Source organism: Buceros rhinoceros, unplaced genomic scaffold (genome assembly GCF_000710305.1).
Source record: "Buceros rhinoceros silvestris isolate BGI_N320 unplaced genomic scaffold, ASM71030v1 scaffold28659, whole genome shotgun sequence".
Classification (NCBI taxonomy): domain Eukaryota; kingdom Metazoa; phylum Chordata; class Aves; order Bucerotiformes; family Bucerotidae; genus Buceros; species Buceros rhinoceros.
In genome coordinates this window covers 1-18,112 of record NW_010431371.1, presented here as the reverse complement: position 1 = coordinate 18,112, position 18,112 = coordinate 1, and the positions used below count along the sequence as shown (strand labels likewise).

At 41.5% G+C, this 18,112-nt stretch overlaps 2 protein-coding genes across 2 annotated transcripts; one reads left to right on the top strand and one right to left on the bottom strand.

The window, feature by feature from the left end:
• Nucleotides 1-2,432: 2,432 nt before the first annotated feature.
• Nucleotides 2,433-9,494, top strand: LOC104499859 (membrane-associated progesterone receptor component 2-like). Its single transcript, XM_010143421.1, has 4 exons — nucleotides 2,433-2,510; nucleotides 3,788-3,881; nucleotides 7,415-7,570; nucleotides 8,279-9,494. The coding sequence occupies exons 1-4, from the start codon at nucleotides 2,433-2,435 to the stop codon at nucleotides 8,374-8,376; spliced, it is 426 nt and encodes a 141-aa protein (XP_010141723.1). The 3' UTR covers nucleotides 8,377-9,494.
• A 4,604-nt stretch (nucleotides 9,495-14,098) lies between these two features.
• Nucleotides 14,099-17,755, bottom strand: LOC104499858 (la-related protein 1B-like; the record flags this gene model as incomplete). The annotated part of the gene is made up of 6 exons (XM_010143420.1): nucleotides 14,099-14,329; nucleotides 15,130-15,257; nucleotides 15,478-15,587; nucleotides 16,787-16,931; nucleotides 17,223-17,383; nucleotides 17,649-17,755. Coding segments are annotated over 6 exons (882 nt in total), but the record flags the coding sequence as incomplete, so codon positions are not given.
• Between the last annotated feature and the right edge of the window lie 357 nt (nucleotides 17,756-18,112).

Below are 18,112 nucleotides of genomic sequence, written 5' to 3'. Positions count from 1 at the left end.
GATTGCCTTTTTATAACAGAACTGACATCATCATCGTCCATCAGATCTCTGTTACTTGGGACCGTGCGCCTTAGCATAGTGGTGCTGCTCAACCTGTGTGTCATCAGCTGTGTGTTTTCTGCCAGCCGTGAGGATTTTTGAATCGTGCTGATGTATCCCTGTATGGATGCACATCAGGCAATGTTCTCTTGCAGCTGTTCTGTGGCTGAAAAGAAAAAAGGCTAGTAGGTGGTTTGCAGGCCTTAAGAGATGTGAGAAGTTAGGTGGAAAAGTCTTTTACAGCTGGTTGAGACCTTTTCAGAAGGACTTCAGTCAGAGTGGCCAGATGTCCACAGCAGTTCTCTCAGTAATTTTATGTCTTATGGGTGGAGGGTAGCAAGAGAAATGCAAAGCGTACCAACAAAGCCATGGCCAAGCTTTGTTTAACAGGAGAAACAGTTGAGGGCACTGGCTTTGCTGACATTGCAGGATCTTGGACTGTGAACCTTCTGTATTTTGTTGAGCTACTAATGCAAAATAGTACTTCAGCTTTGAAGTCTGCAAAAACATTGGCTGAGAGCTCACTATGAAACCGTAAGCATGTCTTGACTGCCGGGTTAACACCGAGTAACGTGGCTGTCTCAGAAGGCTTCTGACAGATTAACGTCTGTTCCTGATTTTCCCTTCAGTGTAGTTTGGATGCAAAGGTGTCCCTTATAGCATAGGGCTGAAAGTACACCGAGTTGTCATCTAGTCCAGCAGTTGAGATTCTATTAAAATTCCCACCAAGCTTCTGATTTTATTAGATTCTCTCCTGGTTTTAAATTTCCATCCACTGAATCCTGTTACACTTCGGTCTGTTTCATGGAAGAGCCTTTTACATGCACACAGTTAAGGTATTTCTGAAAACTGACTGTTGCAGTCATCCTTTCAAACAGCCACGATTGAAAACATCAGTTTCTTGAACATTTAATTGAAATGTTTTCCAAAATTTTTTTCTCACGCTGTCTTCTTTAGGCCTTCCACATTTTATCTCATCGGTATCCTGTTAGTCTTTGGTATGTCTAATGCATTTTAGCTAAGAGCAAGAAATACTGTATGACACATTTACCTGTCTGGGCCTCCAGGAGTCACTTCCTGAACATTTGCATTTAACTCTTAATGCAAAACATGCTTACACTGAACTCTTAATGTAAACCTTTACTTTCCAAATTCTTTTCCAATGCACCTATACTCTTTGTTTCAACACTTCACTTTTTAGTTGTATCAAATAACACCTCTGTTTGTGCCCAGATGAGTAAGTGTCCTAGAATGCTTTGCTTGGTTATTAATTTTAATTAATTGCCTTTTCCTTTATCACCTGCAATCTCTAAAACAAATAAATAATTAGCAGCTCGCTATTAAAAATACAATGTAACCAGAATTTCAGAGAAGCTGTTTTGGGGTGATTTCCCCATCTGTATTCATATCTCATGACTTACCTTAAAGTCTAATGATTAATTCCTTCCTGTGTGGGTTTTATAGGCTTATAATGAGAGACGTTTTTTACTGTTTCAATTATCACAACATCTAATTTCATGTTTGTTTGTATCAAGATTCCTGGTAGTGTATTGGTCAATAGAAGGGCCTAGTAAGGGTTAAAGCAATGTTAGCAAATCTCAGTATGTAGCATTTAGATTGGCATGCGAAGATAATGCTGTAAAAAGGTTTTGACTAACTTAACATATACTTTGTGCAGTTGTGAAAAATGTATGTCTTTGAGCATGACAAAGCAAGATTGTATGCGATCCAGCGTATACAACTGTTCCACGTCACTTCTTGGTTCTTAATGTTTCATGATTCTAAAAGAAAATCCATCTCCTGACTTTCCTTTGCTGCAATACATTGTCACTGTCAATTCATTTCTCATCCCACTCTTGTCTTTCAGTGTGTCATGAAGATTTCTGCTTGCCAGTTTGCCAAGAGGACTAGATGAGGTGGTAGTAATAGTTTGTTATGCAAAACTTTCCATCATAGTTCATTTTTCATGAGGAGAAAATTACCTTTATTTCATGTTGCAAATCCAGTTAAGAACGGTGATTTGTGATGTTAAATACTTTGAAAAAATTCTGTAGTAAACAGCTGTCATTTCCCCCCATCATTTGTACAAAAATAATCCGATGCTGTTATACTCCCTTTGGAACGGAGTGCTGGAAACCGCAAAGAGACACGGTGGTCTCTTTAAAAATGGCCCTGATGCTTTTCATCTTGGTTAGAGTGAAATGTTGCAGGAGGGACATCACACATGTTGTCTCTGGAGAATTCTGTTAAGGGTGGCGTTATCTTAAGAAGACGACAGGCGGGGGCTTTACAGATAAGCACGGAGGGTAAGACTGGCAGGAAAGAAGTGCTTTGTGTAAGGTGTGTGTCTTCTCTGTGTTGTTGATGTTCGTCAGCTCCGTACTGTCTGCGTGATGGAGGTGCGTCTCGCCCTGGGACTCAGCTTTTCAAAGAAAGTGTTTCCGGATAGAGAAGCTAAGTTCCTACCAGAGGTAGTAAAACTACAAAGGTGTATACACGTGTACTGGTGCGAGTTCCCACACCTCTGATTAAAGGCAGTACTGCCTTTGCCGTCAGGGTGAAGACCTCTCATCTTGTGCCCAAGAAGTCACATTTAGACCCCTCTTTCTAAGCAATTCCCACCTTAGCACGTGGACTTTGTGGATCGCTCTCCTAAGAACACTTACTTTCTCTGCAAGTTGTAACTTAAAATTGACCCACATCTTTCCTTTCACATAAATCTGGGGCAGTAAAGTTACAATTATGTCACCTTGAATTCCCAGTGCTAAATGTTATTAGAAAGCTTCTGCTTTCAAGCTGCATCTCAAAGTAGCTTTGTCTAATTTGTCATTTTTTCATTCCCTTATAAATGATGCAACACTGAACAAACTCTCGTCGGGATTGAGATGGAAAATTTTAGACAGAGAGTGGAGATTTCGCTTTGATTTGGCATAGGAAGTGGTAGAGGAGCACAGCTGTCAATAACTTGTGGCCTGACTCCCTTTGCTCCTTTAACTTACATTAAAGGAGAGACGAGTCTTTATTCTTCTCTGCAGTTTAAGGAATGTTGTCCATTAGTTTCTAAGCTTCAGAAAAACTGGGTTCAATTTCCAGCGGCTGCACGAAGCCCACAGATGCAAAGAACCTCTGGTATGCTTTGTGTATTTGGAGATTGCTTGCAAGTGCCTTTGACTACTTGAAGAAACCAAAGCTGCTTTAAAACTGAACCTTGTTAACCTCTGTGGCTTCTTCAGAGAACTTGTCTGGGCGTTGTGAGAACAGTTCTTAGATTTCCAATCACTTCATTAGATATCAAGTCCACACGCGGCTGTCTGTGATGCAGTCCCTGCGCTGACAGCTGGAGCAATCCAAAGTTCAGTGTACGTAGTCTTGGAGCAGTAGTCTGGGATGTTCCGCAAAACTAGTACAGAACGGAAATGGTCAGGTAGCCTTTTTGGTAAACCAAGAATATCTACTCAAAACTTGAACACCAGCATAGGTTTTGCTGGGGGAAGTATTGGCCAAAGCGGCCCATTTTGGAGCAAGTGTTTCCAGATAAAAACTTCAGCCCGGACAGCTTCATAGCTCCAAATGGTAAACGCAGTGCTTGAATGTTAAATGTATTGCTCCTCACCTGCTGTTTTAGGGTATCCACACAGAGAAATCTTCATCTGAGAACCAAACCAGGGCTAGGAGATGCAGAAATCCTGAGTGCAGGAATCGGAAACGTGCTTTTACTGGCTGAAGCTTGATTTTGCCACTTCTCAAGCTGCCCGGTTCATTTGTGAATAAAGGTGAATGTCGGGCTGGAACAAGACGTCAAATTCAGGGTGGCCAGATTTTTAACCGGATTCTGAAAGAAGGTGAGGATCTGCAGGTGGTGGGTAGAAACACTTTGCGTGCGTTGTAGTTTAGGGAGGGCATACTTGATGCAAGGTAGAGCTGTAAGGTAAAGGAGGACTTTACACAGGGGAGAAAGGCGGTGTATGAATGCGGTGGTATGGATGTGGAGATGATTGATACACAGGCAAATAGCTAGTCCTGGTCACTGTTTGGTCTCAGCACTAAAATAAACAAAGGCTCTGAAATACCGTGTTTTACTGTGTGAAAGCAGCGATGGGAAGGAAAGCGTTCTTCAAGGAACAAAGTTGTCCTTCATGTAGCAGACGTGTTTTAATGGGTTTTGACACTTCCCTGACTTCCCTTTTGTTGTTGAGAGATGCCAGATAGGAGTGGGAGGAGAATTTTTTGAAGAAATACTTGACTATGAAATAGCTAATTTGGTGGTGCAGCAAAAGAGAACCACTGACATTTTGCGATAGGGTCTCAAAAAATCAGTGTGGTGTATGTGCCTATGCCAACAGCATCTCCGTCTGCAGTCCCTTCAGGACACGTATCATGTCACTGTGCGATCAGTAATTTACAACAGGAGCCAGTCTAAATAGATGCAGACAAAAGGAAAGAGAAGAGGGACTATGGGTAGGGCTTGCAGAGTAAACTGCTTCTGGTCATCAAAAGAACTCCGTGGGAGTATGTCTAGGATTGCACTAACGTCTCTACCTCAGAATCATCATGTTCTTGAAGTGTATTTTCTCCCCAGGGTTCTCTCTGCTGGCACCTTCCTGGAGGCTTCTCCAAGTGCAATGAAATCTGATAATCTGATTGATAGGCAAAATACCTTTTTCAGACTGTTGCATCAGTATTTATAAAAAAGTGGGTAATAGACTAGGGCTTACAGCAAAACCCCAGTCCTGTATCCCATAATAATATGAAATGCTGTACTTAATCTCTGGGTAGAAGTACCTGAATGGAAGCTTTACATCCTGAAGTAGGTTTCTCATACTGAGATCTCTGAACTTCTGCTTTAGCAGTCCTCCATTGGATAGAGGCAGGCTTGCACTTTTTTTTAAATAATCATAATTCAGCATTCGCCTTTGAGTAAAGGATTAAAGAATGGGACACGTTTGCAGAGCTGGAACCTGAGATGCTGCCTACCAAGTCCAAAGGCTGGTTTTTACTAGTTAGCATTCTGTCGATGCTCGGACCTGGTTTGATGGTTTCTCATCTGACATTACAACAGATTTGCAGAAATTCTGCATCCATTTATCTTAATGCAAACACACATTCTGAAAGCATTCTTGCTTTCACCTAGGCATATTACTGAGATGTAAGGGTGTTCAGGGCTTGATACTGATAAATACAATTGTAATTCTCTTTTTAACAGAAATAATCGGAATCAAGCTGGTGGACCAAGAGGTGGCATCTCACTGCATCTCAGTGCTGCAAAACTCCATAAAGCGCTAAATGCAGGATGGAAGGGAGGGGGAACAGCGTCCTCCTCTAACTCTGGTTAGCAAAACGTGATGCAAGTGGCTAGTGGAGTTTATGGACATACCTGTTTGAGAAACTGGGGGCAAAATATGGTTGGTGGGGAGGTTCAGTAGCACTTTATAATTGCTCTTAAGGATTTACTGATTGCATGTGGTCTTTAAAAGAGCTGTGTTCTTCATTCAGAACATCAGAAACTAGACCACTTGAATGATACCTATTGTGGAGTGAGGCTTGCAAGGCTTCTCGTTTGAAGAAGCTCTTAAGTTGTTGCAGATGATGGCCATCAGTACCTCTGACCCTGTTTTACGGGAGATGACTGAGCATGCAAAACGCGTAGGCTAAGTATCTTTTGATTTCAGTCTCTGAACCCTGTTTTTCAAATAAACGTAATTTAGGATGCAAATAGGAAAGATAAGAGTTCACAAGCCCTCTTGACTTGGTTTCTGTGGAGTCTCTGATTCCAGAGGTAGTTAGCATAAATGCTGCTCCTGGAGCCAAATATCTGAAAGGACAAGCATAAGGATGCTGTTAATCATTTTTTTCAACCTTGTAGTTTTAGACAATAATCATTTGTACAGTGTGAGCTTCCAGTTGATAGTTCTTCCTCTGACAGGTACTTCTTGTGAAATTTTGCTTATAAATCAGTTGGTTTATTTCCAGAGAGACAAGGGAATTGTCTTTGGCACACAAGACACCCTTCTGTTCTCAGGTTTGTAAGCAGCTTAACAATGCCAAGCACTGCGGGGTGGAGAGACAACACCAGTTCTGGTGAGGAATAGTTTCTTCTAATCAGTAGAGTACTTGGGTTCCCTGCTGCAGGAGCTCTTCCTGCGGCGTTTGGCCTCAACCCTGAAGCCAGTGCCTACAGGAGCAGATAGGTGTGGTGGCTGGAGCAAGCAGCCTGGGAGGAAAGCAACCTCTCTGAATGCTTCCCTGTGGCTCTTCCTGGTGCAGAGGAGTCTGAGGTGCTACCGCAGGCAGTGGGGAGAGTGAAGGACAGTGTGTTGCACTTGCCTGTGTGCATTGTTTGCCGTGGGTGCTGCCTTTTCTTCAGGCTGACGGCCACTGTCGTCATCCAAGAGGTAAGGCAGAGAGAGGTTCTGGCGTATTTATCTTCAAGCAGTGATCACTCTGTAGGCGGCCTTGGGCATTTCCCTGCTGCTTAGCTGCTGCAGTTGGTGCAGAAAATCTTAAAGTGGTTTTTTGTTTTGTTTTTAATTGAGCTGAATTAAAGTATTTGGTTTCAGGTCAAGAAAATTTAAGATAAAAATATGCTTCAAGTTCTGTAGATTAATTAGAATTTGGGAAAGCCAGCAACGGGCCTCATCCTGCAAGTTGTCGGTTTGCCAATCATCCAGTTCTCTTAGTAATAATATTTACTTGACAGTCATTGCTCAAAATTTTATTTTGAGCGTATTTGTGCTGCTTTGCATCAGTCAAAAAGGACAAAGGAAGTAGGTGCTTTACATTCTTAACATTTGTGCAGTTTTCAAGAACAACACAGGATACGTGCATGGGTGTCTGCTGCCCAGCATAAGTGGGGTTATTTCCACAGAAGTAAGAAAAGTGTCGAAAGACGCACTGTCTGTAGAAAGCTGTGGTGATTCTACAAGCGAAGTGAAATTGTTAATGAGCATTCTGAAGTTCTGTGTATTGATAAAATTCAATGCATTTCTAATTAAGATGTCTATACAATTTGCTTCTATTCATGCCTGGCTTGTAAATATTCCGTTTTGTTAAATAGCAGTGCGTTGCTTTTGAATTCCAGCCTCCAGTCGCTTTGGAATTTACATAAACTGACTCGCATCAAATGACAGGGATGTTTCCAGCTATCCTTTCAAAGCTATTCTCCTGGTTCAGCCTATCTCAGCAGACTTGATCTCCTAGTGATACTTAAGACTGAACTGCAGTGCTGTTGAATGTCGAGCAGCCGCGGCGTTGAATCGACTGCTGCTCCCATCACTGCAGAAGTTTAATGTATGGCTTCGGCAGACTATTTAAAGAACTGAGAGTGGTCACCATAAACACAGATTTGAAGGTATTGATTTTGTCTTTTTGTTTTCAGAGGGTCCATATGGAATATTTGCTGGCAGAGATGCCTCCAGAGGACTAGCAACTTTCTGTCTAGATAAAGATGCACTCAGAGATGAATATGATGACCTATCGGACTTAAATGCTGTACAGATGGAAAGTGTAAGAGAGTGGGAAATGCAATTTAAAGGTAAATTCTCAAACGAGCAGCACATCTTTATCTTAAGAAAATGCTTTTAATAAAAATGACTGATCTGGGCTTGGGGCAGATGTTGACAGTTAACATTAATGCAATGTAAGTTTCTTAGGAAAAGACCAGGGATTTCAGGCCTTTCTTCCACAGAGAAGATTCCACTATATCCAGTATAGTTTTTTTTCAGTCCTGTAGTTTTATACAAGAAAGCAATTCTCTTTCAGTGCAGAATTTCACTCTCGACTCTCAGTGCAGCTGAGCTGATGAAATCCCTGCTTCCAGGTTGTTGGCTTTGAATGCCATGGAATTTTATGATTAGGGCTAAGAGTTGTTTTGGAGTAAAGGGTTGAGCAAGTTTGTCTTGCAGTAATCTCTCAGAAGTATGGCAGTATGCCTCTGGAGGGAGGGAGATCGTTTTCGCGTTAATTGAACTGAAAACAGGCTGAGGGAGTCAGTGCTGGTTTCAGCAGCAGCGTTTTCAGCTATCGAGTGATAAAGCCTTCCTGATTAGCTGCGGAGAACTGAAACAAAGTACTCAGGGTAGAGAAGGTAGTGAGCAGCAGTGGTAGCAAGGAGGCTGATCTTGCTGATCAATTGCCATCTATTTCTGTGACTGAGGTTTAGAACCTTCATTTGTAGGAGAAAAGTGAATTTGCAGCAAATTCTGCTGTCTTTGATTGTAACGGAATCATAAATCTTTTTCAGAAAAATATGACTACGTAGGTAGACTCCTAAAACCAGGGGAAGAACCATCAGAATACACAGATGAGGAGGACACCAAGGATCACACTAAACAGGAATGAACTTTGTAAACAACCAAAGTCAGGGGCCTTCGGAACTGCAACCTCTTTATTCCCCATCACAGAATGTCCTGCATCTTTGGGTACAGTTCATCTGCTGCGGAAAACATTCAACAGTTTTGTACAAGGAAAATACTATACTCACACATGAAAATTTGACTACTAGACATTATTTGTGCTGCCAAACTTCTTGTTGCAGTTTATTTGTAATGTCTGGTTAGGTTTCGTTAGTGAAGAGGGGCCAGGGATTTAAGGGCAAACCCGCTGTTCCTTTTTATCAGTAAGCTGAAGCCTTCAAGTAGTACGTTACAAGCTCTCTAAAAGACGTGAGTCTTCAAGCTCAGTGGACGGTTTGATTCTTGTTTCGTGTGTGTCTTCTCCTTCAGCATTAAAAAAAGACGTGCTCAAATACATCAGCATCAGCAGGTTAGACTGCTGAAACTGGTGTTAAAATGTGAATTTCCAATTTCGTTTTGTATGTGGGCGTTAGTAGCCCTGGCAGAATACTTCAGTTCTCTAAGAGAAGTCTGGGTAGATGAGGATGGGGGTAACATTCCTCCTTTTCTCTAAAGGAGCGGGTAAAACTGTTTCCTCTGCAACAACTATTATCTGAAGCCTGCCTCTCCCCCCTTTTCCCATCCTCCAGTTCAAATCAAATATTAATTGTGCCTTATTTCGCTTCCATAGACTTGAATTGTTTTAAGGGACAGCCCCAAAAATGTGGTTTCATAGTCACTACAAGCAGCATTGAGACTGAAGTTAGAATGTTCTGTTGACTGGAAAACCTTGATGTCATTCTGTGTATAGAATGTAAAAGAGGAATACTCAGTGTTACTGCCATATGTTAATACTACATATACTTAAATTAGCATCGTGATGGCCAAACGCATACTCCCGTGCTTCTTTTTAAGTAATTACAAACACACACAAAAGTCACCCTTCTTCCTCTTCCAGAAGCTGCGTAACTTTTGGGATCCGAGCCTTCACACCCCTGCAGAGTGACAGGGCGTGCGCGTGTGTGTCTGTGTGCGTGTCTGTCTGAATGCAAGACTTGGGAGGGATTGTTTCTGCAGATATTGTAAATACGAGTTACCATTTTAATAAAGCATGTACAATACCAACGGTGCTGTCAGACTTTATGTGGAAGCTGCGAAGCAGAGCTGGAATATGATGGAATACCACGTCAGGGGAAGAAGGCTTGGATAGGAAACAGGACAGGTCTGCCGCTGTCAGCGCTGTTCCTTGGCCTCATGACCTTTTTTTCCAAGTCCCAGCTTTTGAAGAATCTTGAAGGCTTGCTCAGGTAAGCTGCCTTTAAGAGAATAAACCTATGCCACTGCATTTATGGTGGGGAAAAAATAAAGGAGAAGCATTTTAGGAAGTCATGACATGTTCAGTAGAAGGAGTATGTCCTGTGGCACTAATAGGACAAGGCTGCTGGAGATGTGGGTATCCCTCAACACACTGCAGAAGTTTCTCCATCTGCTTGCTAAATTCACAGCAGTGACACTGTTTGGTTCACGACTTGCAGCTCTCTGGCTGACACCTGTACCTCCGCTGGCAGATTTCACCCGGGACAAGCCTACAGTAACAGATTTCTATATATACGTGCTGCTGAACTGTAAACTCTGACTTCCAGGGACTCCTTCCTTTTTGTTACTACCTGACTGACAGGGATTTGTAGTGATATCCGTGAAACAAATTAACAAAGATCCTCCACTGCATCACACATCCTAGAGGGCAGCTTAAACTCCCTTCTGAGCTTGGAAGAGAATAGTTCTGTCGCAGAATTAGCAGCAGAACTGGAGCCGTTTCTCCACAGAAGTTGGACGATACTTGTGAGAGTTCTTGCAGAGGCTGAACAACCCCACGAGGTGTGTCTGCTCATCACCTAACGGCTGGGCCTCCCCGTGTAACTAACCGCAGAAATCTAGTGAAGCTCAACCACAGCGAAGGTTCATGACATTTTGATGGTGGTTTGGTTTCTTTTCAATGGTTTTTAAAGACCTGCTCAAGTTTTTACTTTTACGATTTAGGATTGGTTGAAGCATGATAGCTAAAGGAGGAGTTTTGCTTTGAAGCAGTTTAATGGTAACTGTGAAGAATACAAAACTCTTTTTAGGGCAGCTGTATGTTGCATAGATTAAATCCTGTATTTTGATGTCTGCTGGATCTAAATTAACCTCATTCATCCATCATACAAAGTCGCCAGTGATTTAATGCTGACAACCTAAAAAAAAAAAATGCTTTAAAACACCCTGTAGCACTCATTGTTATAAAAAGTTGACGTACAAAGAATGATGTAGAATAACAGCAGATCCATCAAAACTTGAGTGCAATTATAGCGCTTCATGGAGGCGTTCATCTGTGTAACACCTGTGTCAATCACTTGGTCAAAATTCACCGTGAACTAAGTGACAGGTAGGTTGATACTGACAATGTTAAATTTTGTTTAAGCAACTTGAAAGGAGTATTTATTGTCATCTCAAGAAACAAAGTATTTTTCCAGTTTAATGTATGGCTTGTTTTCCTAGACTAGACTTAGTGTTAAACTACTTTGAGTCTTTTTTTTGGCGCTTCTGCCTCATTTGTACATTGCTTCCCAAAAAAGCTTTATTATGGCAGGAAAGCTATTTTTAAATTTTCTTGATTAAAAAAAAAGCGCAGTACCATGTTGTTACTTGATCTGAACATCTTGAATTTGCACTACAGAATTTATCCTTCCCCATGCTTGTACTTGTTTGAATCTTTCTGTTGAGCAGGAGCCATTTTTCCTTGGCCAAGGTTTAAATTTTCTATCCCTCGGAGCTGGACACAGGAGGGAAAACCAGTCTGGCACTCTGCTTCTGATCTTCCTTCACATCAAACCTCTTGGATCTAGGCTATTTTCTGACACTTGGTTGTTGTCTTCCTGCAAAATCAGTTTCTTTTCCTATCTTTATGTAAAGGTCAAGGAGTAGTTAAACCTTACTTATGCTTTGTTTGAATCTCTTTTGGTAATTGTTTTCTCTGCAATAAAAGGTTGTAGGGGTTTATTTCCTCTGGGAAATACATGCATTGTTCTGTCAAATAGTACAAAATGCTGATCGAGACCTCGTACTTTGCACAGAATGGTCTTCCTGGCTCTGCTTTGGGGTTGGTTTTATTTTTTTTTTGTAGGACAAAACTGTCATTTTCCATGAAGTGTAACTCACTAATCCAGTAACTCGGTACTGAAGTGTTGCTGAAGTTCATTTATTAAGCTCGGAGTGTGTTTGTGGTGAAGTCCTGTGGCCTTAGAGTCAGGAGAAATGAAGGCAAAGCTAAACAAAAATCTTTCATAAGCACATGGGAGAACATTTTGGACAAGGAAAGGTGCTACATATTTAGCGGTAGACTGCTATTAGAATGCAACCAGGCTGAAGACAAAGTCAAGGTTGGCTGAAAAGGGTCTAAAAGCACGTTCAAAGACAAAACTATGGCTCTGCACCAGGCATATCAGGTACCGGAAGGTGATTGGCTGCTTAACAAGCTGCTCAGCCAGCAAAGGCTCTGGGGTTTGTTCTGAACTTCGCTGGTTTTGTTCTCGCCTCAGGGTGCCCTCAGCAGTCACGGAGGTATTGTTTTTAACACCTGTCTGTAACGGGAGAGGGAAGACTCAAGTCCAAGGGAGGGGAAAGGGGGCGTTTCTGAAAGGCAGGCAGACCTGTGGCTGGACAGGGGTGGGTCTCTGTCCACCTCAATCCAGGGACACTGCCTGCCTAAGCAACTCTACCTACAGAGGCCAGCAGAACAGGCAGCAGGTCAAGTACTATTCACCTGTCCTATTTTTCTTTGACAGATACCCAGTCATATGACAAAAATAAATCAATACTGAACTTGGAGGAAGCTGGCTACATTCTAAGAACCTCTTCTGCCTTAAACAGGTCGAGACTTAGTGCACCAGAGGCAACAGCCATTCACATGCAACTCTACAGCCTTACACTCTCATGCATCGTTCTTTTTCACACTGGGGAAAACAAAGTTGATATACAACAGTATGAGGTTTTGGGTTTGTTTTTATAAAATTTGTCAAGGTATCACAAAATCACACACACTGAAAGCTCAATCTGCACATTTTCCAATGAAAAAGTGAAAGGAAATATCTTAAATCTATTACTGGTATATACAATTTCAATCCAAATTTACATTTGCATCATTTTCACGGATAGCAGAAGGCATGGATCAAACGCTGGATTGAGATGTGTCACCTTGGCATATTTCTAGGGTATTACTTGAAGCATTGATATGTGTTCATTTAAATTCTCGTGGACAGGCCACTTGCAAAGGACTCTACTGGTACTGAAATGGTATTAACTGCTAAACGCAGTCCTTCACAACGCGAACGTCCAGGATTTGTTTCACTGAGATTCATGAGACAATGACTGGGATAGTGAAAGGACTTGTTAAAACCTCTGAGATCAGATGCAAGTTTAGAACCCCAGTGTCAAACCTTCCTGGATTAAGGCAATTGTGCTGGTTAACTTTGTCACTTAAAAGTTAACTGAGGTCTGTCTGCAGTTAACTAACAGGAAGTTGGAATTCTCGCCTCCTCTTGGGAGAGAGGAGTTACCACTCAGTTCTTTCAGAGTCTTTACAAACAAAGCAGTGTATGAGAAAGTGTGGGCTATCGACATCCCCATCTTTCAGCTACAGAGAGAGATGTGTATTTGAATAACTTACATTCAGTGAAACTGTATTTAGACCTGTGTGAAATCACTGAGGCTTCGCTAGCACAATTTAAGCAGAACTTCATTCAGATACTGCAAAATAAAGCAAAAAATCAGATTTACAAGGAACTCTTTGTTTCCCTCCAAACTCATTTTTATTACTTGAAATACGGAGGGGAAAAAAATATCTTTAAAAATTATGCCTCTCCTGTTAGAGTACTTCATAAGAGAATTCAAGTGAAGACACCTCCCAAGCTGAGAATTTGAATATTTGCTATTTTAACAACCTGTACAAACTGTAGATACTGTAAGTTAAGACACTATGAAATCAGCAGATGCATTTATTTTCCCCTGTATTTTTCAGTTGCTCGAGTTAAGAACCAGTACTGAAGGAAATCCCTGCAAAACTACCCCAGTTATGTCCACTCAAACTCCATACTCAATAAAGTACTAACTATGGAGACCCTGCAAAAGAAAAGGTATGTGTTTAAATACAATCAGAAATGCAGATTTCTGTATAGCTGCACATTCTTGAGTGTGCTTTTGCACAAACCCATACTTCAGTTGTTCGATTCAAGAGCAAACCAATCGTGCAGATCCCTCCTTTACCTGTAAAATCCTACACATACGGTAATGTTTTTTGCTTTGGTAAAATACGTAGAATGGGAGAATCCGGGTGGAGAAAGCACAGTAAATAACGTGGGTCTGTCATACCTTTCTTAAGGAATACAAGCTGAAATGTAAGGCATCCCCAAAGTATTTTTTGCATATGCAAGGAATGCAGTTCTTTGTAAACAAAAGCTCGAGGAAAGCAATACTGCAGCCAAAGAATCTTCCCTAGGATCCTTCCGATGATCCCAAACCCAAGAGCGACTCTCCTAGGGTAAGTGTTTTGGAAATAAATCCAGTGGAAAAGATAATCCAATCCTTTGTCTTCCCAAACATTTTTAATCACGTGTTAGATTGGCTCGCCTTGAAGATCTCCAGATGACGGGGGTGACGAAGCTGATTCTCAAGAGTGCAAGCTCAGCTTATGTCTATTTTTCTGGTACATCACTTTCTATAGATTTTGTGGCAGCGTTGTTCCGGCCTCTGGACGCTTGGACAGCATTCCCACCGGTAACGTTTCCCAGTGCCTGGGACTGGCAGGCAGCCGTGGGTCTAGTGGCAAGAAGCGGTTTAGAATTAGACTGATGTCTGCGATGACCTGAATCGTTACCTGTTGCAGCAACCGGTCTCTTTCTGCCAGATTCTTCACTCATGGGAGGCTGAAAATAAACATTGGCAACCCATTAAATGTTTTTCTGTACGGCCAGGGATTTCATATACTTACAGGATCAAGACAGACAGCGCGTTCTGTAATTAGGCCCTTGGTTAGGCCCAGTAATCTTACTCACAACTCACTGATGACATTCTAAAGCTTTCACAGCTGTTCAGCTGGAAGAGCAAGTGCACAAAGTATTAAGGACTTTGCATGCTCTCACAGCTTTACTTAGTTGTCGCTGCCTAAATGTTTGCCAGAGCTCTTAAAAAATGTTGGATTGTAGAGGACGATGTAAGGTAGCACGCTGTGACCCAGGTACGAGGAGCGCGGCAGCACCGTGCGCTGCAATCGGCGTAAGAGCTCAGCGTTTTACAGGAAGGATCCACTGAATTTGGCGCACGAAGTCTCAGCAAGGACAATGCCTGTCACAGCTCACTAAGAAATGCCATTGGGGCATTAATTCATTAGCCAAACCCTTAAACGGTTTAGAAGTCATCAGTCTTGCCAGATGACCAATAAGCTATTTTTTTCCTACCCTATGTCATTACACAATGAAAACAGATTAAGACTTTTTGCATTTTAGCCACCACATCTAAGCACCGTACTTTGGTTCAAAAAACCAATGTCTAGAATAAAACTGCATTTTTTCCATTTGAATTTAATCTTTTTAATCAAGCTTTTTCTGGCCACTGACAGCACAGGATGTGTACACCTGCCTCTCTGTGAAAGGAAGTTACTCAGTTCACTTGGTTGTAAAAATATTCGTATACCAAATATTTATTTGAAATAGGTATTGAAACTTACATCCACTCTGAAGTCCTCCAGTCTCTTAAATTTACTAAGGTATTCTTGCAGCTTGGGGTCAACGGCTGCAGTCTTGTGCTCAGAGTATTTTAAATAAGCCCAAAATTTTTCCAGTCCATATAGCTGACCTAGTAATGGAAAACAATAAATTTACCACTGTACAAAGGGCGGATTTAATTAAGAACTTAAACGTAGAGTTACCAGTGAGTAATTAAGAGAACTGTAAGACAAAAGGAGCAAGAACAAAAGCTGCTTTTGAATTAGTTCACAAGACAGTGCCAAGGAACTGTGATCATCTCCCAGCTGAAGTTAGCCTGGTGCGAGCAGTGACTGGCCCGTGATAGTTACCAGCTTCATAGTCCCTCTTTGTTTCTTCTTGGAAATCCTGGAAGATGTCTTGCCTGAATTTCTTTTCTAGGCCATAGCTGTAAAATCTAAACAAGCATTCCAACCCGTACCTGGAACAGAACAAAGCGGTATGAAAACCTCAGACACCGGCTGCCTGTTCCTCAGGACACAAGTTTTCAGTCTCTCTTTGCAGGTGAGTAAAAGGCATAGCCTCATTTTACCCTTCTCATAAAAACTACTTTTCACAGCGATTTTTATCAGTCTACTTCAACCTACTATCAATGTTCTGAAACATCTTCACAAATAATCAGAACTGATTTAGGAAAATCAGGTTTGTGCCACAGTTTCTACTTATGAGCTACAGACAGGACACACATGTACAAGACGAAGACAAACGCTTTCACATTTTCAGTCTGTTTATATACACAGTTACAACACCAAACTAACCACGGTGGGTTGGACCGAAACAGCCTAACCCACCATCAGTGTGAAACCTGACTTTTAGGGCATGACTCTCTCCCTGCTCCTGCACACCCCAGCACCAGGCTGCTGGCTCGGTGTTTAGTAACACCCTGGCTTTGGCTGCCACACCGTCACCAGCGCTGCCTTGGGCCCCTGCGTAGCTAGGTCCTCCTGCTGCTCTGCCACCTTAGTTCCCCCTTAAGAGCTTTCTGAAGTTTCTCGTTGTAAACGTATCTTTGGATAATCACAGAGCATCAAGAAAGCTCAAAGCCAGAGACACGAGGTGTTATTAAAGCCACCTTTGCAGGCCAGGGACCATCACTCTGCAGTCTCAGGCAACATATCCCAGCTTCAGGATTTCCATAGCCAGTACTTCCCCCCTTGGCTTTCAAAACATTGGGCTACCTTGTTCCTTTGGCTACGAGGAATAGAGGCAGAGGGAATAATATCAAAGAGCTAAAGGGGCAGTGGGAATTTCCTTTGTGGTCATTTGTCTGGTATTTTTGCAAAGCAAGAAGTGGTTCGAACAAGTTGGATGAGATTAAGAACATCTTCACCTACGGAAGGAAGAATCTTGTGAGTGTTAGTATAGAGCTGACTTGTCACAGTCAACAAGTTACAGGATTTTTTTAGAATTCAGGACCCATTACAAGTCGGAAAATGAAGCACGTTTAGCTACTGATCTGCCAAGCACAGAATATACACAAACAGATTACTGGTATTAAAATAACTTGAGTTGAAGCCCATATTAAAAATGTTCTCTTCAGTTGTATACACAAACTTCACAGGCACTAAAATGAATGGTAAGGCCCCAACGGCTTTTAACTTCCACAAAAAAAGCGAGTACCTGTAGTGTTCTTTCGCATCCTCTAGAGCAAGTTGTCTGAACTCCTCGTACATTTTCCTGTTAAAGTGATCTCTCAGAAAAAACGACCAGAAACGAAAAAGGGTGTTCATTTCTTGGGACTGGCCAATTCCCAACCGTTTCCTCTCTGGAAGAAATAAGAAAGGAATAAAAAATAAAGCTATTTTTAATTTTTCAGCAGAATATTTTCATTATAATACACACACAAGATCTTCCACTAACTTAAGTTTAAATGAGATTAATTTTTTTTGTCAGGGAATGCATAGTTAAATGGAAAGCAGAGTTCGTGTAATAGAAGCATCTAATAAATTTTGCTTTCCTTTCCAGAGAAAAATGAAGAATGAGGAACGATGTGGAGAAAACTGGTATCAGATGACAACTTCTACCTAAATTTTAGGAAGCAGATTCAGCGTCTTACCCATTAGACACCTCCGGTGATATTTGTGGTACACCTGCTGAGTAAAGCCATTCTCCTTTAACAGTTCATGAGAAGGATGCTGAAATTTCGGAAGGGAATTTGGAGTACACCCGTAACTTCCTGCTAGTGGAGCTCCTTCTGAAGGCGAAGCATTGGAACTGCTGAAGTAAAAAAGAAACGTATTTCTGTCCTATAAATGGCGCTTTTCAGCACAATCATGCCGCTGCTACGGTATCATGGATCAACAAACAATGCTGTGAGCACAGGGGGTCCAGCTGGCCTACTTCCAGGTAGCCTTGGATTCTACGTTGTTGTCTTTCGTGATTCCACCGTGTTTACAAATTGTCTTTTATTGCAGCCTATTCTCCATTCGCAGTGAGAACTAATGACGTTGCCAACAAATTTTCTATAACAAAAAAATATTACCTCACAGAGGAAGTTCTCGGTCTGTGGTCTCTGGAATCCATCACCCAACCAACGTGACATTCTAAGGGAGGATTTGTACTGTGTCGTGTTTTTCTTTTCCTTGGAGTCTAAGAAAGTAAATGAAGTATTTATTTCCCTAATTTGATTTCATTCATTCCATCCCTCTTAAAGTTCTGAAGATTTTACATTCTATCTAACACAAAGTCAAGCACTCCAGTTACATAAGACTAATCTTTAGGTTAAGAAACAAAAATCTTCAGACATCACTATTTTTCAGCATAGGCTTCTAACAAACATTGAAGAGCACTCAGAAACCATTTTCCAAGAAATAAAGGAGGAGGAATAGGGCAAACGTTCTGAATATCAACAATAAAAAAGTACAAAGGTTTCATTTTCTGCCATTTAATTCTTGTGAAATCATATTCACAGACATGAGTTTTATATTTTTTATATTTTTATATAAA

Coding starts and splice junctions, on each gene's coding strand:
- LOC104499859 (XM_010143421.1), top strand. CDS start 2,433: ATGGAGGTGCGTCTCGCCCTGGGACTCAGCTTTTCAAAGAAAGTGTTT. Junction 3,882..7,414: donor TAACCGGATTCTGAAAGAAG/GTGAGGATCTGC, acceptor TTTTGTTTTCAG/AGGGTCCATATGGAATATTT. Junction 7,571..8,278: donor GTGGGAAATGCAATTTAAAG/GTAAATTCTCAA, acceptor AATCTTTTTCAG/AAAAATATGACTACGTAGGT.